Source organism: Centruroides sculpturatus, unplaced genomic scaffold (genome assembly GCF_000671375.1).
Source record: "Centruroides sculpturatus isolate CEXI.00-Female unplaced genomic scaffold, Cexi_2.0 scaffold494, whole genome shotgun sequence".
Classification (NCBI taxonomy): domain Eukaryota; kingdom Metazoa; phylum Arthropoda; class Arachnida; order Scorpiones; family Buthidae; genus Centruroides; species Centruroides sculpturatus.
The window spans coordinates 261,160-288,541 of record NW_019384697.1 but is presented as its reverse complement, the minus strand read 5'-3'; the positions used below and the strand labels follow the sequence as shown (position 1 = coordinate 288,541).

At 28.3% G+C, this 27,382-nt stretch overlaps 1 protein-coding gene across 1 annotated transcript in view; it reads right to left on the bottom strand.

The window, feature by feature from the left end:
* The window catches only part of LOC111627469 (dynamin-1-like), an 87,613-nt gene that overhangs the window by 23,826 nt on the left and 36,405 nt on the right, over window positions 1-27,382 (bottom strand). The window contains exons 5-11 of the mRNA XM_023371044.1: window positions 22,857-22,955; window positions 22,623-22,731; window positions 15,472-15,666; window positions 10,506-10,644; window positions 9,802-9,869; window positions 9,576-9,714; window positions 9,339-9,496 (exon numbers count right to left, since the gene is read on the bottom strand). Of these exons, the coding sequence (XP_023226812.1) occupies window positions 9,339-9,496; window positions 9,576-9,714; window positions 9,802-9,869; window positions 10,506-10,644; window positions 15,472-15,666; window positions 22,623-22,731; window positions 22,857-22,955 (907 nt within the window). The remainder of the gene's footprint in view (window positions 1-9,338; window positions 9,497-9,575; window positions 9,715-9,801; window positions 9,870-10,505; window positions 10,645-15,471; window positions 15,667-22,622; window positions 22,732-22,856; window positions 22,956-27,382) is intronic.

Below are 27,382 nucleotides of genomic sequence, written 5' to 3'. Positions count from 1 at the left end.
GAAATATTATAACAAATTATATTTAATATAAGCTACATTGGTCTCACTGATTCACTCACCAAAACTGTTTGTGTACAAACAGGCTTCTTACAAAAAAAATTAAAATAGTGCAGGTAAGAAAATCTTGAGTATATTACTAAAAAAATCTAAAATCTCAAAGTCAAATATTTCATACCCTGCAATAGATCCAAAGTTCAATGTCAACACATTGAACTTCATAATGAATTTACCACTTTCTATTTTTAATTTTTTTCATTAATTTACTTCACATTATTTTAATTTTGTCTTACCATTCACTATTTCTCATTAAATTTTAAAATTATTATTTGTAATTATTTAATTAATTTATATATAACTAATATTGTGTAAAAAGTATTATAAATTGCAACACAGATAGGAGAGTGTTGTGAAAAAATGTGAAATGTTAGGATTTGACTGGATGAAAACTGATCAGAAATAAAGCCTCCTGATATATAATAAAATACTATGAAAGTAAACTGCTCTTAATTTCAAAGCACTTTATTACAAAGATTATTATTAATAAATGAACTGGTCATTTCAAAAACCACAAATGAACTGATATGACTTATTTTGAATGAACTGATCATTTCAGAAAACAAATTTTTATGCAAAATGGAACATTATTTTTATTATTAAAATACATAATGACAAAGAATTATAGTTTGTTTCAAAAATTAGCTGTTAATAAGAAACATTTTTGAATAACATTCAAGAATGTTCTTTATTAAAAGCCTCATAAATGTTATTATAGAAAATGATTTTGTTTTTCAAAAATAAACAGTATAATGACAGCAAATTTTATCACCTGTCCAAAAAAGACATACAGTCAAGTCCACATAAGTCAACATCCCAAGGGGAAGTGGAAATGTGTCAAGTTATCCGATACGACGACTAAAACTAAGTTGAAAAAAACCACAAAACTACAATTAGGAAAATACAGTAGTGCTTTATACAGTACATGCAATGTATCTCTGACCATCCATCACTGGCACTAAAGTTGGTTTCTACTCCCAAGTATTTCAGTGATTTCCATCACTATTTGTTTCAGTATCGGCCCTAAAACAGGAAGATTTCATGAACGGATTTGCTTTAGCCAATGTACCAGAGCATCTTTGATGTCTTTGTACGGCAACTTTCTCTGGCGTTTTCGAGACAGCTGCAACCAAGACCAAGAAAAAGGTTTCTCAATTTCCTTTTTTTTCTTCATAATTCCCATTGATATTATTCTTAGAAGGTTTTCTTGGTTTGCAAATTTGGCTTGCAAAGTTTTATTACATTCAAATTCAGATACAAGTTCATATTTTTCTTTCAGCATAAGCATTGTTAGGTTTTGGATACTCATTTCTAACAGAAATGTGAAACACTTGCTGCAAATAATGCATGAATGAAAGGTGAGAAAATGCAAAATCAGATTCTGCTGTGATGTTAAGCTATGTGGTGTGAATTCATTTTTTTTCAGGAGGGGAGTCGACTTATCCGACGTCTAAACAAGTTTGGGACAGAAAAAGTATGTCAATTTATCCAGTGGTGACGAGTAAACAGTGACGAGTTAAACAGTGTCGAGTAAACCAGTTTTTAACATTAATGCCTAAGTCAGCCGGGACCACAGAAGACTGACTACTTAACCGATGGTGTCTAGTTATATCTATGACGACTTATGCAGACTCAACTGAGGAAATGCAAAAGTTAAACTCATAAATAATTTAAGCAAATAATTTAAATTTTTACAAAATACAGTGAATGCTCAAATTAATAACTTTTAACTTCTCTGATTGTATGGTTAAAACTATTTCATTCATATCATCTAAACAACTTATCAAATAGCTTTTATAACATTGAAATTGTATACCATCATCAAAGGACAATTTATTGAAACAGACAGGAAAATTGTTTTATCTAACAGAATCTCATACAAAGTGCCATTATATATATTTGAATTATATTTATTACATATATTTAGGCCTACTGGAAAGTTCTGTCCATCTTTGACATATCAAGTTTCAATACATATGAACGTGCCCATTTGAAACATTCATGGCTGCCTCTTTTCACCATTGTATTTATATATATGTGTAGTTTTAAATTTACTGAAACAATGGTTTTATCATCTCAGTATTAAGTCAGATTCTTTGTTTAAACATGTCTATTGATAAAGTTCATTTATGGCATTGCATTCTGTATGAATTCCAACAAGGTAAAAATGCTACAGAAGCATGTAGAAATTTGGTGAACATTTTTGGTGAAGATACAGTTTCTGACAGAATGTGCATGAGATGGCTCAAAAAATTTGAAGCAGGCAGTTTTGACCTTAACAACAAGCCATGCTCTAGAAGACCATCTCTGATTGATGACAATATTGTTAGGACCATCATACAACAAGATCCTCTTTTGACAACATTGAAGATTGCGAAAAAGCTCAACACAACACAACAAATCATTTCAGACCATATTCAGAAACTTGGATTAGTGTATAAATGTTCCTCATGAGTTAAGTGAAAACATTTACATAATTGAGTCATTATTTGCACATCTCTGCTTGCTTGGAACAAAAATGAACCATTCTTAAACCAGATGATAACTGGTGATAAAAAGTGAATTACATATGAGAACATTGTGAGAAAAAGAGCATACTGTGGATCTAGACAACCTTCCTCCTCCCTTGAAACAGAGCTTGAGCCTCAATAAGAGAGTGCTGTTTATATGATGGGATGTCAAAGGACCAATACACTGAGCTTCTCAAATTCAAAGAAAGGCTCAATTTAGAAATATATTGTCGAAAAATGGATGATTTGTTTGTTCGTTAAGTTATGGTAATGCAACACTTGGGCTATCTGCCTAGGGGATGCCTTCCAGGAGGTCTTTTTAAGGGAAACTGGCCCCTATTTAGGCATTACAGATGTGGAGAAAACCCAGAAAACACCACATGGCCAGCCTGTCCGAATGAAGCATGAACCCATGACCAAACTTCCAGTGTTCAGGGTATGAAGACCACTTGGCCACTGGTGGGCCATGAATGATTTGACCAAAGCACTCAAGGAAAGTGACCAGTGCTGATCAATTGGAAGCAAATCATACTACATCACAATGCAAAGCCACATGATGTTTCAGCAACTTGTCAGAAATGTGAGACCCGAAAGGCCCTGGGTCTAATTTATGAATTTTTATTAATAATGGTAAAATATCAACACAAAATATTACTTCATTTTTGTGAAAAAATACTGTTTTAACGGGGAAAAAACCAGATAACAGATGTTACTTCCTTTCACAGAAGAGAACATCCTCTGACTTTCCCTTATCTGGTTAAAAATCTCACTCAGATGGGAAATGGTTACCCCTCATGCATCCCCCTTTCGTCCGTTCTCACGAAAGAGTTACTGGCCGATGATTGGTCGAAATTCAGGAGATATAAGGGGAAATTAGTCCGAATTCGGGGAGTTCTTCGACAGATCCGAAGCGTCAAAACTCCACGCAGTTTTCCTCCTGATGACCAATGCCCTTAACGGAGTCCCATAGACTAAGTCCCGAGTCTATACGTAGAAGTGATACTTTTATATTTTGTGCACGTATTGATCTCCCGTACGAAAGTAATATGAACTTTATCTACAAGGTGTCCCTTACCTACAGGGAAGAAGACGACGACAACTAAACAGGTCGTATGTTTTGAAAAGATTTTGTGAGCTCTCTCTCTCGATCGCGCATTAGCATAGAATAAGTCTTAGCCTATAGCTTGTCGCTTAATTGTTGTTCATCGATTATTTGTATTCGTTTGTTTTAGAATTATTAAATTTACTTTTGTTAAATATACCTAAATGTCTCTTCAATTGATTCCGAATAAGATCTCATACGCGTGTTAATCCGCGTATAATAAGATTGATTAACTGGTGTCGGGAACCTGACGAGCATCTGAACTTCGCCATTCAGATCAATTTTGATACAGCGCCTTCCTATAAAAAGTTTAGAGAGCCGATCACACGATCGTGCGCCAGTAAGTGATATAAGTAATTTACTTATATCCTTGGCTACTCTCACAGAAAATCACAGAGCTAGGCTGGGAAATTCTGTCACATCCACCATACTCTCCAGACATATGCACCATCTGATTATCATCTGTTTCTTTCTCTCTGCAAAATTTTTTGAAGGAAAAAACTTCATAATTGAAACAGATGTCAGCCAAGCTCTGCTTAAGTTTTTTGCCTCCAAAGATGAAACATTCTAAAGAAATGGTAATTTACCATCACATTGGTAAGAGGTCAATAGTAACAATAGAAATTATACCATTCAGTAAATATTAATAAATGTATTGAAAATGCATTATTTTCTTTTAATTCAAAAACAGACAGAACTTTCTGGTAGATCCAATACATTTGAATTACAAAACTATATAGAGATGAGAGTTTTTGTATAAATTAAATAACTGTACAAAACAAGTGAATTCAACAATATTAAACTTGCAAAAAATAAATTTATTACATCTGAAGTTATTTGTTAGAAACAATAAAGATAATTTGTTAGAAATAAATAAATTATTTAATTNAGTATAATTAAAATACAGTCGACCCCCCTATAACACTGTTGATAATTCCGTGTTATATGAATTCCATGTTGTACGAGTCACTTAGATTTTACAAATATGTGAGCTGTTCACAGCCTGGCACACGTATTTGTAAAATCTAAGTGACTCGTACAACATGGAATTCATATAACACGGAATTATCAACAGTGTTATAGGGGGGTGTATATACCATTTATAGTTATTTTAGGAACATTTTCAGAATATTGAATAAAATTATTTGATCTTAGTGAAGATCATTTGAACTTGTGTAACAATGTGTCAGATGTGTCATGTAAATCCAAAAAACCATAACTAAGTTTTTGATAATATAAGATACATTTTTCTGTTTATATATTTCTTGTACATATTGTGAGATGAGAACCAGAGAGTTGTATTTCATTTTGTTTTTTACTTTAATCTAATCATCTTTCTGTTAATATAGTTTTGTCATGTTATGAGCAGTAGGGGACCAGAAGCAAGATTTTTGGCATAAAAATTTGGTTCTAGTTGCAAAAGATGGCAAAACTTCAACTTAAATTCTTTTGCTCCCTCTGGTTCTCACCTCATAAAGTAGCTACATGACTGAAATATAATTCTGGAGAACAGTGGATTAAAAATTGTAAAATGAGATCATAAATATAGCTATTAATATATTTAAAACAAGAAATATTTTTATATGTAACATTTTTTTTAAACATTGAGCACTACTTTTTTAGTAACAAAACTTGTTTTAATAATTTAATACAAATGAAGATGAATTTGTAATTTGTTTTTGTATCAGAATAAATTTAAAATCAGTTATAAAATATGACTTTATACCAATAGAAAAAGAAAGAAAAAATAATGTAATGAACTGACTAAGCTAGCAATAAAACAAAATATTTACAAATCAAATTAAAATTTTTTCTAATATGAAGTTTTTCTAAGTTCTTTTTATGAAATTCAAGATTTCAACTTGTATCTATAATTAATATAATGAAGTTATACCTTGGATATCATTTGTTTATTTATATAAAATCAGAACTTTGAGTAGTGATACTTTAATGTAGCATAATAATAAAGTACATGATAGTTACAGGTGCGCAGACTATGCTTGATTGTGCAAATAAGGTTTGTGGAGTATTAAAGTAAAGTAATCTGGGAAAAATTTGCAGTAGAGAACATACCATTATGGTAATAGCTGCAAAATGTTATAATAAAATAGAATAGTGCTCAGCTAAGTCTAGAGACCTTAATTGGGGAAATTTAATAAAATGTGGAGATCTTGTGTTTTAAAAGTGAAATTGAAATGTTGTTTAATTTGTTTATGATCAGTTCAGTTACTCATTATATCAATACCTATTTACATGGTTATGCACTTGCAGTAAAGATGAGTTTGTCTCTTACAGAATCATGATTCTGTTTTTTTAGGAATAAACAGAAACACAACTTAAAAACAATCAAAAATAAAAATCCATTTTTATTTTATAACTCTTTTTTAATATTATTTAAAGCTGGTTGTAATTTGTTTGGTTAAGCACAATCTCAAGCAAACGGCAGTAAAAATGTAATTCTTTTCTAAAAATCCTCAAAAGAAAAAAAAAAAGAGTAGATAGAACTAAACACATTTTTTGCGTTATAATCTTATTTAGTTCTTCGATTAATATATGGTTCAGAATTTTGAAAATCAAATCTGTTAATTTTCTACAAATTTGTTTGCATGGTTATCACTATTTTTTAAATTAAATTTTTAACACCAATCATGTATTGTACAGTACATAACCAAAGAGATTACAATCAGCCATAACAGATGAAATTTTATATCAGCTTAAATTAACACAAAATATTCACTCATTCCCAGCAAGAAAAATTTGAAAATTAACAAATTGCACTTAAAAAAATTTCTGAATTGTCTTAATTAAACAGCTAAATAAAAGTTTTATCATCATTTTATAAACATTATTTTCCTTTATTTTTTATAATTTTACTGTAATTTTAAATCATTTTCATTAAAAAATATTAATGCCAAAACATATTTTAAAGTATAAAAAATATGGTTGTGCTTTCAATAATAATAATAATAAGAGTGAAAACGTAAGTCAAAAACTACAAAAAAATTTATTTTTTTGCAAAAAATTAATGCATTTCTTAAACAAGTAAAACGGCAAAACTATATTTGGGACAAGACTATGTCTCGGAGATGAAATCACTTTGATCACTTTGATGCTCAAGGTAGGTCTCGTCCTCATTCTCCTATCTTCTTTGATATCGTTGCTTTTGGGTGCAATCATTCAAACTTTGCCAGCCACGTCCATGAGATCATCCATTTTCAATGAAATTAACCTATCTAATTTCAAAATTTCTCTCCGTTGTGTGTCGGCCCGGGTTGAATTTTTGTCAATGCGTAATGAAAAGTTCCCGTTTTTGAAAAAAAAAATCGTGGCTATTGTATCGTCCAAAATAATTTTATTTTGCACAAACAATATACAGCTTAACCCGATTATAACGTCATCGAATGTAACGACAATCCTAATATAATGTCAAATTTTTATCGATCCTACGATTTTACTGATAATGTTAAAAAAAAAATCCACTTGTAACGACATAAAACCGTTTTAACGTCATATTTGAAGCACTCCCAAATTTACAAAATTAGATTATAAATTTTATTTAACATAGAAGAAACTACATGTTCGGTCCTAAGGTCAGAGTTCACTTCTTAGAATGACTGTGGGTGGTACTTCCCCTACCCGACTTCGGTGGGGTGAGGTGGCTGTTTTGCCTATTTGTAGAAGAGGGTTGCCATTTTGTATTTTATTTTGACTCAATTCTCGGTCCCTCAACTACCTACGAATCTGGATTATTTTATGTGCAAATGATTTGGGCACCTAACACTCTGTGCCAAATATCAACTCTCGACATATGCTCCTTCATACCTCTATGCTGGTAAGAACATTGGGCAGTATGATTTTATAAACAAGACATAGTCTTGTCAATAATTTTTCAGGAAAAAATTGTATGACCAAAAATAGGAAATTATTTGGAATTAATTCTTATAGACAGGTTTTGGTAGAAATGCACATTAAGTAAAATCTTATTTCTAGTAAGCCTGAGCAGTAAATCAGTAATGTATAAAATAACATTGTCAAATGACAGCAAACTAACCAACTAACACCAACAAACCTTTAAAATTAAACCAGCAAATATATTTTTAATATACTTTGACAAACGCTTTTGATCCTAATTGGGATCTACTTCAAGTCAAAACATTATATACCAAAAACTTGGAATACTTAAAGAGCAATTTTAAATTTTAAAATCACTGGAATGATTAAATATTCGAACAAATACAAAAATCCCATCTATGTGTTAATATTAACACTAAAAATTAAAATTAACATAAAAATTTAGTGAATATATTTGTAACAAATCCCAATGGAAGTAGTTGATTTCTATTTGTTATTAATGTTGTCAGGATCATAAAAAAATTGAGCCTCCAAATTTTTGATCCGCTCAGTGTGAAAGGTGCATTTAATGAAGCTAGCCTGCTGTAGTTTAGCTTTCACACTAGTTTCAAAAGAATATATTGCTAGGGCGGGGGTCTGCTTTTTGTTATGTACAGTATATTGTATTTATTCTCCGCCAGTCATTTTTTAACAGACCTTTTGGTCAAACCAATGTACATCAGATCTCTGTCAAAGTATATTAAATATATTCGCTGATTTAATTTTACAGGTTTTTTGGTTTTTTACTATATAACCAGCTGTGAGAAGATTTAAAATTAAGCAATTGGTTAAAACATCCATATGTATAGTACAATAGAAGATAGCAACACAGAAAGCTAGTCTTCAATTCTGCTGTTAAATTGTGTAGATTAAGGGTTTTTTTCTGCTAAGCTATTTTCCCTAATTAGGTTAAATGTTTGAGATTTAGGAATAATGGAATAATTATGATTTTTACTAATAATCAATTTATTGTAATAATTAGTGAACTGAAATTGTAACATTTGAGTTTTATATTTGTTGTTGTTGTATATTTTTGATTTTGTAGTCAAAAAGTCTAGTACTGACATTTCTAGTTTAATAATTTTTGATTTTTTTTAATGACCTCAGATGTAAAATTTGTTTCTTGTTAACATTTTGGATCTTGCAAATTTTATAGTTATTGTGTAGTGGTATTAAAAGCCAATATACAATAACTATGTAAAACTCTTAGAAATAATTTTAAGATACTTTGAAATAAAAATCCTAACTAATATTAAGTATTTATCAATAATTTTAAAATGTATTATATAATTTTGTTTATTAAAAATCTCTTAAATCAGATAAATTTTTAAAAACTTTTGTTTAAAGTTTTAAAAAAAAAAATTCCTGTGATTTTAAAAGATTTTAATAAACAACATAATATTTACTAAAATTGCTGAAAAATTATGAACAACATATTATATATATTAAGCAATTTATATAACACACACAATTTTTTATTTTATTAAATAAACACTTTTGTCCCAAAACTATTAATATTTCAACAAGTTAATTTTTTTTACTTTAAATTTTTCATTAAAACATTGTTTTTAAAATAGCTTATTATCTTTCTTGTAATCTTGTTATATCTTAATTTAAAATAATTACAAATAATTCAGTGGAAGTTGATAAATTTACAACAATTTAAGAAATTGTTCATTTTTTTGCAGCTATCATAAATTATAAATATTAATTTATTAAACATTAAAAAAAAATGTTTAAATAAATATAATTATTATTAACAATAATAACATTTATCTAACCTGGCAAATCCAATAAAATCTTCATGATTAGTATTCATATAAGCTAATTCAACATCAATTAATAAAAGAATTTGCTCTTTTGTAGTCATTTCTCTTTGTCTGATGTGGACAGTTACAATTCTTTCAATTTCATCTTGAAGACGTGGATAACGACTCATCTAAATTAATATATTTTAATTTAAAAAACTATCACCATAAATATTCAATGTATATAATCTTAACAAAATAAAATCAAACCTTAATTGTACATTTTCTTATTACATTTCCTAATTCATTCACTACTAAATCAACACATTTTAAAGATGGTTCTTTTAATTTAGCAATTTGTTTTTTAACAACTGCATCAAAGGCCAAGTCTGGAGTAAACAAGCCTACTCTATAAATAAATTTCATAATTACAGAAACTATAACATTTTTTAATTTAATTATATTGTAAAATTATAATTTAATTCATAACATTCACCTAACACCATATATATTTTGAATAGCAAAGGCAATTTCTCTACGGAGTTCTTTCTCATCTACTTCCATCTGTAAAGTAACAAAATATAAGATAAATTTTTAAAAAAACGTATAAGAATAATAGCAAAGCGCAAACAGACTGTTTATCAACATAACCAATAACAAACACAGTATATGAAAAGCTTGCACATAAATTATTACATACCCAGCTACCATATTACAAATAAACACTACATATAGTCTTAGAAAACAACAAACTTTATATAATACAATCAAGCCATAATCACAGGAAAAAACATCTATTACAACAGATCAGATATCACATTTATTTACAAACAAAACAAAATCACATATATCATAAACATACACTGCAAACACCAAAACATTAAAATACACACATCAAAAGAATCATTTCATGAGTAAGTTTGAGTATTTAGTTACTAAAGGTCCACAGACCTTTAGTTAGTTACCATAAGTGTCTTTGATATAATATAAGTATACAATGGTATGAAATTTAGTTAGTTACCATAAGTACCTTTATCCATCAAAGATGGATAAAGGTACTTATGGTAACTAACACTAATAACATACAATAGTTTCTTCGATAACTATGCCTCATGCTCGATCTAATATAGTAGAAGATATCAGAATCAACTTAATAGGACACAATTCATCAGTAACATAATAATAATAAGCAAAGCTTACTTTGACTATTTCAAATGGAAATCTTTCATGGAAAATACGATTTATTCTAGCTCCACCAGAAAGTTCACTGGTATTTATAGCTGCAGAACCAGAACCTTCTATATTTCTTTCAAAGTCAGTTTGCATTTGTTGAAAAATTCTAAAAAAAATTAATTGCTATAAATAAGTTTAAGATTTTTCTAATTTATTACATATCATTGTTAGATTAGTTATTTTATATTAATAATTCAGTCTTTTTAATAATTTCATAAATTTGTTAGGTCATGTAAAAGTCAACCAACTAAAATCTACTTTTCTTGAATCTGTTAACTGTTAAAATTTAATGTTAAAGCTTAAATTTCATAAACTAAATTTATCTTATAAGAAATATTATAACAAATTATATTTAATATAAGCTACATTGGTCTCACTGATTCACTCACCAAAACTGTTTGTGTACAAACAGGCTTCTTACAAAAAAAATTAAAATAGTGCAGGTAAGAAAATCTTGAGTATATTACTAAAAAAATCTAAAATCTCAAAGTCAAATATTTCATACCCTGCAATAGATCCAAAGTTCAATGTCAACACATTGAACTTCATAATGAATTTACCACTTTCTATTTTTAATTTTTTTCATTAATTTACTTCACATTATTTTAATTTTGTCTTACCATTCACTATTTCTCATTAAATTTTAAAATTATTATTTGTAATTATTTAATTAATTTATATATAACTAATATTGTGTAAAAAGTATTATAAATTGCAACACAGATAGGAGAGTGTTGTGAAAAAATGTGAAATGTTAGGATTTGACTGGATGAAAACTGATCAGAAATAAAGCCTCCTGATATATAATAAAATACTATGAAAGTAAACTGCTCTTAATTTCAAAGCACTTTATTACAAAGATTATTATTAATAAATGAACTGGTCATTTCAAAAACCACAAATGAACTGATATGACTTATTTTGAATGAACTGATCATTTCAGAAAACAAATTTTTATGCAAAATGGAACATTATTTTTATTATTAAAATACATAATGACAAAGAATTATAGTTTGTTTCAAAAATTAGCTGTTAATAAGAAACATTTTTGAATAACATTCAAGAATGTTCTTTATTAAAAGCCTCATAAATGTTATTATAGAAAATGATTTTGTTTTTCAAAAATAAACAGTATAATGACAGCAAATTTTATCACCTGTCCAAAAAAGACATACAGTCAAGTCCACATAAGTCAACATCCCAAGGGGAAGTGGAAATGTGTCAAGTTATCCGATACGACGACTAAAACTAAGTTGAAAAAAACCACAAAACTACAATTAGGAAAATACAGTAGTGCTTTATACAGTACATGCAATGTATCTCTGACCATCCATCACTGGCACTAAAGTTGGTTTCTACTCCCAAGTATTTCAGTGATTTCCATCACTATTTGTTTCAGTATCGGCCCTAAAACAGGAAGATTTCATGAACGGATTTGCTTTAGCCAATGTACCAGAGCATCTTTGATGTCTTTGTACGGCAACTTTCTCTGGCGTTTTCGAGACAGCTGCAACCAAGACCAAGAAAAAGGTTTCTCAATTTCCTTTTTTTTCTTCATAATTCCCATTGATATTATTCTTAGAAGGTTTTCTTGGTTTGCAAATTTGGCTTGCAAAGTTTTATTACATTCAAATTCAGATACAAGTTCATATTTTTCTTTCAGCATAAGCATTGTTAGGTTTTGGATACTCATTTCTAACAGAAATGTGAAACACTTGCTGCAAATAATGCATGAATGAAAGGTGAGAAAATGCAAAATCAGATTCTGCTGTGATGTTAAGCTATGTGGTGTGAATTCATTTTTTTTCAGGAGGGGAGTCGACTTATCCGACGTCTAAACAAGTTTGGGACAGAAAAAGTATGTCAATTTATCCAGTGGTGACGAGTAAACAGTGACGAGTTAAACAGTGTCGAGTAAACCAGTTTTTAACATTAATGCCTAAGTCAGCCGGGACCACAGAAGACTGACTACTTAACCGATGGTGTCTAGTTATATCTATGACGACTTATGCAGACTCAACTGAGGAAATGCAAAAGTTAAACTCATAAATAATTTAAGCAAATAATTTAAATTTTTACAAAATACAGTGAATGCTCAAATTAATAACTTTTAACTTCTCTGATTGTATGGTTAAAACTATTTCATTCATATCATCTAAACAACTTATCAAATAGCTTTTATAACATTGAAATTGTATACCATCATCAAAGGACAATTTATTGAAACAGACAGGAAAATTGTTTTATCTAACAGAATCTCATACAAAGTGCCATTATATATATTTGAATTATATTTATTACATATATTTAGGCCTACTGGAAAGTTCTGTCCATCTTTGACATATCAAGTTTCAATACATATGAACGTGCCCATTTGAAACATTCATGGCTGCCTCTTTTCACCATTGTATTTATATATATGTGTAGTTTTAAATTTACTGAAACAATGGTTTTATCATCTCAGTATTAAGTCAGATTCTTTGTTTAAACATGTCTATTGATAAAGTTCATTTATGGCATTGCATTCTGTATGAATTCCAACAAGGTAAAAATGCTACAGAAGCATGTAGAAATTTGGTGAACATTTTTGGTGAAGATACAGTTTCTGACAGAATGTGCATGAGATGGCTCAAAAAATTTGAAGCAGGCAGTTTTGACCTTAACAACAAGCCATGCTCTAGAAGACCATCTCTGATTGATGACAATATTGTTAGGACCATCATACAACAAGATCCTCTTTTGACAACATTGAAGATTGCGAAAAAGCTCAACACAACACAACAAATCATTTCAGACCATATTCAGAAACTTGGATTAGTGTATAAATGTTCCTCATGAGTTAAGTGAAAACATTTACATAATTGAGTCATTATTTGCACATCTCTGCTTGCTTGGAACAAAAATGAACCATTCTTAAACCAGATGATAACTGGTGATAAAAAGTGAATTACATATGAGAACATTGTGAGAAAAAGAGCATACTGTGGATCTAGACAACCTTCCTCCTCCCTTGAAACAGAGCTTGAGCCTCAATAAGAGAGTGCTGTTTATATGATGGGATGTCAAAGGACCAATACACTGAGCTTCTCAAATTCAAAGAAAGGCTCAATTTAGAAATATATTGTCGAAAAATGGATGATTTGTTTGTTCGTTAAGTTATGGTAATGCAACACTTGGGCTATCTGCCTAGGGGATGCCTTCCAGGAGGTCTTTTTAAGGGAAACTGGCCCCTATTTAGGCATTACAGATGTGGAGAAAACCCAGAAAACACCACATGGCCAGCCTGTCCGAATGAAGCATGAACCCATGACCAAACTTCCAGTGTTCAGGGTATGAAGACCACTTGGCCACTGGTGGGCCATGAATGATTTGACCAAAGCACTCAAGGAAAGTGACCAGTGCTGATCAATTGGAAGCAAATCATACTACATCACAATGCAAAGCCACATGATGTTTCAGCAACTTGTCAGAAATGTGAGACCCGAAAGGCCCTGGGTCTAATTTATGAATTTTTATTAATAATGGTAAAATATCAACACAAAATATTACTTCATTTTTGTGAAAAAATACTGTTTTAACGGGGAAAAAACCAGATAACAGATGTTACTTCCTTTCACAGAAGAGAACATCCTCTGACTTTCCCTTATCTGGTTAAAAATCTCACTCAGATGGGAAATGGTTACCCCTCATGCATCCCCCTTTCGTCCGTTCTCACGAAAGAGTTACTGGCCGATGATTGGTCGAAATTCAGGAGATATAAGGGGAAATTAGTCCGAATTCGGGGAGTTCTTCGACAGATCCGAAGCGTCAAAACTCCACGCAGTTTTCCTCCTGATGACCAATGCCCTTAACGGAGTCCCATAGACTAAGTCCCGAGTCTATACGTAGAAGTGATACTTTTATATTTTGTGCACGTATTGATCTCCCGTACGAAAGTAATATGAACTTTATCTACAAGGTGTCCCTTACCTACAGGGAAGAAGACGACGACAACTAAACAGGTCGTATGTTTTGAAAAGATTTTGTGAGCTCTCTCTCTCGATCGCGCATTAGCATAGAATAAGTCTTAGCCTATAGCTTGTCGCTTAATTGTTGTTCATCGATTATTTGTATTCGTTTGTTTTAGAATTATTAAATTTACTTTTGTTAAATATACCTAAATGTCTCTTCAATTGATTCCGAATCAGATCTCATACGCGTGTTAATCCGCGTATAATAAGATTGATTAACTGGTGTCGGGAACCTGACGAGCATCTGAACTTCGCCATTCAGATCAATTTTGATACAGCGCCTTCCTATAAAAAGTTTAGAGAGCCGATCACACGATCGTGCGCCAGTAAGTGATATAAGTAATTTACTTATATCCTTGGCTACTCTCACAGAAAATCACAGAGCTAGGCTGGGAAATTCTGTCACATCCACCATACTCTCCAGACATATGCACCATCTGATTATCATCTGTTTCTTTCTCTCTGCAAAATTTTTTGAAGGAAAAAACTTCATAATTGAAACAGATGTCAGCCAAGCTCTGCTTAAGTTTTTTGCCTCCAAAGATGAAACATTCTAAAGAAATGGTAATTTACCATCACATTGGTAAGAGGTCAATAGTAACAATAGAAATTATACCATTCAGTAAATATTAATAAATGTATTGAAAATGCATTATTTTCTTTTAATTCAAAAACAGACAGAACTTTCTGGTAGATCCAATACATTTGAATTACAAAACTATATAGAGATGAGAGTTTTTGTATAAATTAAATAACTGTACAAAACAAGTGAATTCAACAATATTAAACTTGCAAAAAATAAATTTATTACATCTGATTTACAAAATTAGATTATAAATTTTATTTATATTAAAGTCTATAGCATTTTTAAAAAGAAATTCATTTTTTCACAATTGCTTTTTGCTAAATATTTATCAACTTACTGCATCATAGCTTTTGTTTTATGAGCTGGATCATCTGGATGAATATTTTTGTATTCATTTACTTCTTTTTCCATTGATAGCATTTGTTTTTGCAATTTATCACGTAATGATGGTAATGTGTCACGAATATGATTAGTTAGTTGTTGATTTAATAACCTCTGAAGATATGGTGTTCCCATTCTATCTGCCATATGTCTACAAAATAAATTATAACATATTAAAAAATATAAATCAGTTTTTTTCATGTATACTTCATTATCTTTCTATATATATACACGATGGCTGTTTCTTTTTCTTCCTTCAATGGTCCATAAAACAAAGACAAATGTAAATAACAAAATAAATTTATTACCAAAAGTTAGGTACAAACATGGTTACTTTTTCACATAATCACCATAAAGATTGAGGCATTTGTCTATGTTGAAAAATAACCTAACTTTTGGTAATAAATTCATTTTGTTATTTATATTTGTCTTTGTTTTATGGACCATTGAAGGAAGAAAACAAAACAGCCCTTGTATATTTATAATGTATATATAAATAATAATAAAATAATATAAACTCACTGTTCCTTCACATAAAAATAAAGAAATAAATATTTAAAAAACAAACATGAACAAGTTTTCAAATATATTTGTTACAAACATTATTATTATGTTTTTTTGTTTTGTAGTATCATCTTTAATATCCAGTGTATAATTTAAAGAAGAAGTGCAAGCAATTTAAACTACTATATTATGAGCAACTAATGATTAAAATAATGTTTAATGTTTAAAACTGATAACTTCACAATGTCAGCCAAATGATGAGGCTAATAGAGCAAAAAGACAACTTAAAATTACTAAAATTACCTTAAGAAAATAATCACTATATCTAAAAGGTTGCTTACAATATGTCAAGTTTTATAAATACAGTGAAATGTAAGTATAATGAATGCCAGTTTAACAAAATTTTCAGTATAACAATCTCCCATCAATTTCCTATTCAGCTGAGTGCAAAAATGTTTCAGTTTAACAAATACCATTATAATGAAAATTTCAGTTTAACATAATAAAAATTCTGTCCATTACAAAAGAATAGTTTCATTATAACAAAATCTATAAATGCATAAATCATTCATTACTTAGTAAATGACAAATATTACATCAAACAGCCTAGCAACATTAATTTTAAAGTCTAGTTCAACTGGCAACACTAATTTTAGTTTTGGTTTCGTTTTGATGTTATTACTCTACAGTTTCTTTCTAAGTTTATGAGAAAAAATGGAAAAAAAAACCAAAAAATGAAAGTAGTTTTCTTTGGAAAAAAAATAATAAAATATTAGATAACATGCAAAAGGGAATTAAACAAAAAGATGTGCCTGACAGCCTGCTGGAATGCTGTGTCAGAGTACTGGATTTTATGAAAAAATCTTGATTAAAGAAACGACACACAAAAATTAACTTCTTTTACCAGAAAATAATGGCTTCAAGCAGAAATAACAATTAAAGAGGCAGGATTCTAACTAATCAGTATTATTATAGTGTTATTTTAGTTGTTCATTCAAGATATTTTTTGATAAATTTTTATTACAGATTAACTTTTATTCTAATTTAACATAACTTACATTCAGAAAATATGAAATTTGATTCCATATAAATACTAACAGACAAATTGTATTTTTAAAAACTTTCTTACTTCAAATTGTAAGCAATTTTTTTTTATTAAGAAATCTCTTTTATCCTTGCATTTTGACTGTATTTAAACAGAATGCAATTTTAATATAAAGAAAATATTTCAATGGTCTGAGGGGACCATTGAAATATTTTAGATATACCTTATACCTTATTATAGATATACCTGTATACCTTAGATGTTTTGGAACATGCTAATTCTGATAATTTATTGTTATAAGTTGTCTAATATTATCACAAACAGATTCTACTGTACTTAAAATAATCAAAATTTTTGTTTAAAATAAAAAAAAATGAACAAAATTTCATTTTAGCAGATCAACTTAATTGTCTAATTTAAACTTAACTTCAAAACCTTGGCAGCAATTTTATCTAAATTTTTGAAGATCTATTAATATTTAAATTTAACTAAATGTTTATTGTTCAAATATATCTTAGAATTTGAAAATTATTGCTCAAAATTTATAAATTTTGTTAAATATAAACAAGAAAAGTAGCAACCAAATTAATATATTTGAAGACTTTCTTGTAACAAACCTGCCTACTTGATTAAAAAAAAATAGTAGTAACTTATTTGAAAAATACACATTTGCTGACTTTCCAAATACTCTCTTTCTGAATTAAATACATATTTATTTATCCCAAGATTATAAACATATTACTTTAGAAATTGCAACTATCACAAAAAAATCATATATCATGAAGTCCTATCCATGTGCAAAGTACATAATATTTATAAAAGCTTTTCTGACTGTGTTAATACAGGGTGATTCAAAAATCACAGAAATTTTTAAAAATTAATAACTCACAAACTATTTACAATAAGATGTGTGGTTTTCACAGAAATACTTATAAAGAAGTGGGACTTTTTTTCAATAAAATTTTTAGTACCAAAATAGTTACATTTCTTGCCATAGATGGCACTTGATAAGATTACATAATTTGTGTAGTTGTTACTAGAGCTTACACTAAGAATATTTTTATTTTTTTATTCTTATTTTAACAAATTTACAAATGCTACAGGGCCATCTATGGCAAGAAATGTAACTATTTTAGTACTAAAATTTTTATTACACCTAAAAAAAATCCCTCTTCTTTCTAAGCATTTCTGTGAAAACTGCACCATCTTACTGTAAATAGTTTGTGAGTTACTAATTTTTTAAAATTTCTGTGACTTTTGAATCACCCTGTAGTTCAATATCTATTTCCTTTAGATGGGTACATAATTTTAGATGGGTACATAACATGAATTTAAAAACTGAAAATATGTATAAATGCTTTTAAAACAATCATCAATTGTCTATTATTCTTAAAAAATTTTTAAAATTACATGTTACAAAAAAAATGTATTAAATGCTTTAAGGTTAAATACTTTAAATTGGATTTAACTAAGTACGAATAATAAAACAACAACAGTAAGTAATACACTTTATTAAATGAAAACAAAAAATTCATCAAAGTTTTTTGTTTTTATTTAGTAAAGTATATTATTTGTTGGATATTACTGGTGTCATTTAGTTATTTACACAATCACTTCTTATTTACAGAAACTTGATTAATTTCTGTGTACTTTATGTTATTGGCTATTAGAGAAGCCTAAATATTAAATTTTACTGTAGTAGTTTGTTTCTGTCAAAGATTATTATTCTTAAAACCTTGAAGAAGTTTATTATTATTATATTGTAATTAACACTGACACTTTGTTTTTACAATATAAAATAAATTTTACTTGGTAAATTCTAACTGAAAAAACAACTAACTGAAACAAAGTAAAAAAGTGGAAGTTAATAACTGATTTCTACAACAGCCTGCAACAGTGTTTAGAAGAGTGAATTTTCTGTAAATAGGCAGTCATTAAAATCTTTTATATTATTTTAGAACATTTTAAATAAGTGTTTGAATTTTATTTCAAATGTAAGGAAAAACAAATATGTGTAAACATATTGAGATGATAACAACTAATAAATGAATGGACAAAGATTCACACAAAATTGCAGTCTGATTTTCAAATAAGAATGAAATTCTGACCAATGCATTAATATTTAAAAAAACTTATCATATAACAAAACTTACAAAAGTTTCTTATTTTATTACAAACAATCTGATTTTCAGACATAATGCATTCCTAAAACATGTATGAAATTGATTATCTAGAAGTTAAACAATAGAGTTGCATTTGTAAAAAGGGCTGGCGGAAATACAGTATTAAAAAGGTAAAAACACGTAAACAGATAATAAAAATATCTTCTTTACTCACCATGTCCAATCACCAGGAACAAACTATTCTCCATAGCAGAGATGACCTTTCTTTAGAGACTATGTCTCTGCCAAATTATGTAAAACAGTCTAAAATGTCTACAGGTGACAATCCCTTCACAATTAAAAATATATTTCTTTGTAAAGTTTGTTGTTCCTGGATTGGACATGGCAAGTAAAGAAGATATTTTTATTATCTATTTATGTGTTTTTATGTTTTTAATAGAGTTGCATGTTATAAAGGGATTACATTCCTAATGTGATATATCACATAATTTCATGCATAATGCGGCATTTTATACAAGTGTCATCTGAAAGTTGTTGTTACTGTTGATATTATTATTATGTTGGGTTTAGTGGGTTATACTTGGTTGACACCAGTGGCTGTGTACTATGCCAGACCAGAGTCAAGGCACAGCAACCAAAACAAAACTAAATTTATTATTATTATTATAGTGTTCAAAAGAAATAATTTTTGTAATCAGATTAATTCCAGACTGTATTGTACAAGCAAATGTCAAAATTCAAAACANTGACACCAGTGGCTGTGTACTATGCCAGACCAGAGTCAAGGCACAGCAACCAAAACAAAACTAAATTTATTATTATTATTATAGTGTTCAAAAGAAATAATTTTTGTAATCAGATTAATTCCAGACTGTATTGTACAAGCAAATGTCAAAATTCAAAACACCATTAATGCTATGATCTTTTAATATGAATTACTATAAAGTGTTATATTGTAAATTTTATTTCTTCTTTCTTTGTCATTAAATGTAAGTATTTTTATGTTTATGTATTCATATAAAAGCATTACACTAAGTTTCACAATACCACAGTGGCTGAAGTGGTATTGTGAAACGGTGGAGAAAAAGCAAAGTGCAACTGAAAACATTTAGTTATATCAGTCTAATTTTATTTGAAATATTTCTTGTATGCAAATTCAAAGTTTTGAATGTCTATTGAATTAGTAAATCAAAACATCTATCAATTTTGACTTTTTACAATTACATAAAAATTATAAAAACATTACAATAAATGAATAAAATTTTAAATTTAAAATAGATAACCTAACGATCACAATTTTATTGAGTGGTAATGTATTGTACTTAAATATTTTTAGTCCTTATGATATATCTCAAAATTATTTATCATAGTCTAACAGAATAAAGAAAACTTTAAAGCTTTGCATTAAGCAATAATAATGTTTTAATAATAATAAAACTATATCTACTATAAATTTCTAAAAGCTGTTGAATTATACTGTCATATACTTTTTCTTAAGAAATAAATCTATTTTATTATTATAGAATAAAAATAAAATGATTACTGTTTACAAATGTAACAGCTTTTTTTCAATTAGCAAATGCGTGTGTTAATTGTAAAAATAATGATTCACATAAAAATTATATTGTTTAAATGTATTGATTATTAAAGTTAATTATATCAATTTCATCAATTGTGATAGTTTTGAATATTTATAACAAATTTTTGTATGGTCAAGGCAAAGAATTTGTAAAACTAAATTAATGTATAATTTTATATTTTGTAAATAAATCAAGATAAAATAAATTTTTCATTTATATATAAATACTTTATACATTATTCACTACAATGACTAAAATATTTATACATAAATTTATTATTTATTGCAATCAATAATGGAACTATTGCATTAGTCATTAATAAACATTTTACAATAACTTTAATGTAATTGGGATATAACTTTGAAATGTTTTAACCTATAGGCAGGATGACTAAGGAAAAATCTTCTTTCAGATTCTAAAGCTGCCCTAATATCTTTCCTTCCTTCAATATCTTTCTGACTTCGATTAACTACACCAACATATCCTTAAAATAATCAATTAACAAATTATTTTCTATTGTTTAATATTTCATAGCTTAGTTCAACTGAACATCAAAATTTAATTATTTTCACTATTTTTTTGAATTTTTTACATAAATTATGAAATTACCTCTTCTAAGAGGAAATATTTTATTTTCAAGTATGTCACGAGCATCGGTACCATCATCCATCAAATCTAACTTTGTTATAACTCCTATTGTTCGTAATCCTGAAAATATTTAATAAAAATATGTTAGATATGCAGAACTTACATTTATTTTTTAATATTCTCTATAAACAATTAAAAGAACTGATGAATAAACAAAAGAAAAATGCAAAATATTTTTTTGTTTTTAATTTGATACAAAAAATGTGTATGATACAAAAATTAATTTATGTATGTATGTCTTTATATATATAAATCATTGTTTATAACAAAAGGGGGAAAATTGTTTTCCTTTGTTATAAACAATGGATTCTATTTTCCCTATCAAAAATTCAACCAAATGGATCTAAAAGCTAAAAANATTTAGTTATATCAGTCTAATTTTATTTGAAATATTTCTTGTATGCAAATTCAAAGTTTTGAATGTCTATTGAATTAGTAAATCAAAACATCTATCAATTTTGACTTTTTACAATTACATAAAAATTATAAAAACATTACAATAAATGAATAAAATTTTAAATTTAAAATAGATAACCTAACGATCACAATTTTATTGAGTGGTAATGTATTGTACTTAAATATTTTTAGTCCTTATGATATATCTCAAAATTATTTATCATAGTCTAACAGAATAAAGAAAACTTTAAAGCTTTGCATTAAGCAATAATAATGTTTTAATAATAATAAAACTATATCTACTATAAATTTCTAAAAGCTGTTGAATTATACTGTCATATACTTTTTCTTAAGAAATAAATCTATTTTATTATTATAGAATAAAAATAAAATGATTACTGTTTACAAATGTAACAGCTTTTTTTCAATTAGCAAATGCGTGTGTTAATTGTAAAAATAATGATTCACATAAAAATTATATTGTTTAAATGTATTGATTATTAAAGTTAATTATATCAATTTCATCAATTGTGATAGTTTTGAATATTTATAACAAATTTTTGTATGGTCAAGGCAAAGAATTTGTAAAACTAAATTAATGTATAATTTTATATTTTGTAAATAAATCAAGATAAAATAAATTTTTCATTTATATATAAATACTTTATACATTATTCACTACAATGACTAAAATATTTATACATAAATTTATTATTTATTGCAATCAATAATGGAACTATTGCATTAGTCATTAATAAACATTTTACAATAACTTTAATGTAATTGGGATATAACTTTGAAATGTTTTAACCTATAGGCAGGATGACTAAGGAAAAATCTTCTTTCAGATTCTAAAGCTGCCCTAATATCTTTCCTTCCTTCAATATCTTTCTGACTTCGATTAACTACACCAACATATCCTTAAAATAATCAATTAACAAATTATTTTCTATTGTTTAATATTTCATAGCTTAGTTCAACTGAACATCAAAATTTAATTATTTTCACTATTTTTTTGAATTTTTTACATAAATTATGAAATTACCTCTTCTAAGAGGAAATATTTTATTTTCAAGTATGTCACGAGCATCGGTACCATCATCCATCAAATCTAACTTTGTTATAACTCCTATTGTTCGTAATCCTGAAAATATTTAATAAAAATATGTTAGATATGCAGAACTTACATTTATTTTTTAATATTCTCTATAAACAATTAAAAGAACTGATGAATAAACAAAAGAAAAATGCAAAATATTTTTTTGTTTTTAATTTGATACAAAAAATGTGTATGATACAAAAATTAATTTATGTATGTATGTCTTTATATATATAAATCATTGTTTATAACAAAAGGGGGAAAATTGTTTTCCTTTGTTATAAACAATGGATTCTATTTTCCCTATCAAAAATTCAACCAAATGGATCTAAAAGCTAAAAAAAAAAAATTTAACATTATCACAAAAATCTTGTTATTCTGAACTAAATCATATCATATATTAAAAGTAAAATTTTTAAAATACAGTCAGCATGATNGCAACAAATATGGTAAAAAATACAGTAAAAACTAAAAAGTAACAGAAAATAAATGGTATATAAAAACATATATAATTTATTTAATGTATTAATTTTTAAAAGGTTATATTTTAAGTACATTTTAATTTTTCAAATTATTATACTTATTGAATACATTAAAGTTTACATCCAGATTTAACAATCATAACCCACAAGCCTTATAAACTCACAAATTAATATACTTTATACTTCCTTTAAACTAATCAGTTGTTCAACATTCTGAAAAGTAACACACTGATTATTATGCCAATACATTCAATTTATAAATTATTTTTGACCTATTCATATAAAAATATGAAACATTTTGATTTTTAAATTTTATTTTAAAAATATATTAAAAGCTGTTTAATAAATAACAAACACAGTTTATTTAATCTTTTTAATGAAAAAGACTTAAAATAGACATGGAGTTAAAAAAATATTTGGTTCAGACTGCTAAATTTAAGATTTATATTTACTTTAAAAATGAAATTATTTAATGTGAAAAATATTGATATATAATTTCATATTTCTAACATTCTTAAATACAGTAGAGCATCAATTATCCAACCCCCAATTAACCGTCACATTGGTTAACCGACCGTTCTAGTCGGCAAATTTCAAATGTCTGCTAGTGATGTGGCACTACAATATATGGCTATATCTTAGCTACTTTATTATTTTTGTTAAATTTTTGCATGTTTTAGCTGGCAGCACCGGATCGACCATTGAAGGGAGGCCCGTATTTAAACAAGACTTAATTTTCTAATTATGAGTGGTGGTTTGTTTTGTGAGCAATAAAATAATTTTAAAATAATTTTTAACAATACAATAGCAACGATTATTATTTTAAAAAAAAATTTGTTAGGCTTAACATCGATGAAAATTCAACGCAAAGTTGGTTAATAGCGATATACTAATAATGCATTTTTTTTCATTCTTTTCGGTTATCCGACCAACCTGAGTCCCCAATTGAGTTGTATAATTGATGCTCTACTGTAATTCCATAATTTTTTTTTCTGTTTATACTGTCAACAATACAACTTTTAATTATTTATACTGTATTTTTATTATTTCTTATAACTTTTATTTCATCATTATTAATCTAATCTCTTTTATTGTTTAATTTTTACAAAGTTTTAATAAAAATTACCTAATGATTTAAATACAATATATAGGGTAGGCATATATTCTCTTCATTTTCATTACATTTTATTTTTCAAAATTTGTTAGTTAACAGTGTTTGGTTTGCACCAAAAAATAAACATTTTAAAGTTTTATTTTCCTTTTCTGGTTGTTTTCTTTTCATTTTTCCACCACTCATTTCCATCTTTGAAAAATCAACAACAGCCAACACTATGAAAGTCCAATATCTTGATCATCAGATGAATTTTTTCCTTTGGGCTTATGTCAAGAATGATCTATTCAATATGTATACCTGATGCTGAGATATTAAGGAGAATAACAGATACTATTGCTTCAGTCTATGCAGAGATGTTGGAGAAATGGCATATTGATGAAATGTACTCTGGGTATGAATGACATATTGATGAAATGTACAAAGCCTTACATTCTGTTAAAATCTGTTAATTGTATCTGTAGTTGTTGTCATTTAATAAAATTTTATAATACAAATTAGACTATGCCCATCCTGAATAATTGAAATTCTTACAAGATTATTCCTAAATAATCAAATAAGAATGCTTATAGTCAACTCATTCATACTAAATATTTTTAATGTTTTCTTAAGTTGAAAAAGTCATAACAAACAAATACACTCCAACTTTTTAAATCTAAAAAGTAATGAGCAATTATTTATTGTGATATTATCACAACACCAGACTGCAATTTTCAATTTAATTTAAAATAAAGGCTCTCAACTTTAGTAGTGTCTTTCCCCTGTAAATCATACTTTTCCTGTTCACAACAGAGTCATGCCAATAACTATCTAACCCCATTCTTGAGAAAGTTTTTGAACTGAAGTAATTTGATTTCCGGTCGAGACTGGAAATTTCGTATATAGTTAATTGGAGCTTTCTTTTTTTCCTTCCAAAAACTTCAAATAAGAATTTATCAGGGCTGAGGAGTCGGAGTCGTCAAAAAATCCGCCAACTCCGACTCCTTCTTACTTACCAACTTGTTATGTATATAAAACGGAAAAGTATTGGAATTGTGCCAAATTTGACCTTCCAAGCTTTTTTTGCAAATCTACACGTTTGGAGACCTCCCGACACCCTGAAAAAAAGTCAATTAAAGTGGAAAAATTCGCTCACGCGTGTGTATTGGCATCTAATTTGTTTAATTTCTTTATTTTCTGTTCTGGGATATTAAACCATATCTCAGAATGGGTAAAGTTTAAGAAACGAAATGTGGCACTGTAGCTTGCATATAAAGGGGCATTAACACTATTAAATTTTGGTTCTTAATTAAAGGTCGACAGGGAGAAGACATAAAAGTGGTCATGTGTCATCTCTCTTAATGAATATTTCACTCGTTATTAGCATTCGAAATTTAAAAAAATAAAATAAAACTCGTCTCTACTCTCAAAGTAAGCTTTTTTTGCCATTTTATAATAGTATAGTAAAACCCGTTAATTATGATGTTCTTGCCTAAGATGTTAGAATGTGTAAGATTAGCAGTGGGCCACTGGGCTCATCCCAAATGACCACTTACTCTGCACCAGGTTGGTAAAACCCGTTCTCAGCTTGTCGGATGGCTAGGAGGGCAATAATTTGAGTGGGGAGTGCGTCGGTAAGTCGGCAGGTGTCCTTCAGAGACAGGAGACAGGTTTAAAAACAAAACAAGCATTTATTTATATAACTAAGCTAGGATACATAGGTTAAATGCGATTAAATAAGTTCACTGTACAAAAGGGACGCTCTAATAGCTTTACCTGCTAGTCTGAGAGAGAGTTCACAAAGCTCTAAAAAGTACAAATACCTCTCTGCGGATATGTCTAATATGCGTTCGTTGAATATGTTTGTTAATGGCGATGGAAGTTCAAATGGCTGTGGTTGGTCGTATGTCCTTTCGGTCCGGAGTATGGAGACAAATATGGCACATCTACCAAGTATAACTTCCGAAGGATCACCCGGAGCTTTCGGGGACTCGAGCTTTTATACGTTATTCGTGGGAAATGAGTCACGTGATCGACTTCTGTTGACACTTACGGTGCATTCCAATCAACTAACTGTCAACTTTCCCACCATAATGTGAAAACAATCGGTGACCTCCGATATACTTCTCACCAAGAGTGGGTTTGTCCATCAGAGTTATTTACAAAGATTTTTCCGACATCGGCGTAAAAATCGCGGATTTCACAAATGTATATGGGGACACAATTTAGTTCAATCCCTTTGACGCTTAATAACTAACTCCTGTGTTAAACCATCCAACTCCGATTCTGACCACAGATTTTATTAGGCCTCAAACAGGGTGAACAAAACCATGCCCCCCACATACAGTTTAACATCCACACATATAGAAAAAAACCTCAAATCTTTTGCATATCTTGAAATTTCAAGATGTCCTGAATCCAAAAATGTAAAAATTTGGGAGGGGTCATTTTTTGACCCACTACACTTTTTCTCTGTTAAATATAACAGCCGGAAAAGTAAAAATTATTGAAACATATTTATATATTGACTGTGTCATTACTTAGAGGAGTCTTTTAGCTTTGTAATAAAAAGTTTCTATGCTCTATCTTTATTAGAACTCTATTTGTTGAATCTTTTATTCCGAGGTCACGTGATGACATCGAAATTTCCGGATCTCTTTTGTTAACAAGTCCGCCCCTGGTCGGAGTCGGATTGTAAGGAAAAGTCAGAGTCGGTAGATTTTTACGCGATTCCACAGCCCTGGAATTTATTAAATATTGGTACACAAGAGTAAGATCATTTAATAAAAAAAAATTTATAAATTTAAATAAGATATATAAATTTTAAAATTTAAACTAAATGAATGAATAGTTACATAACTAAAATAAAAATATTTTGCATTTCTCTAATTTTTACTTAT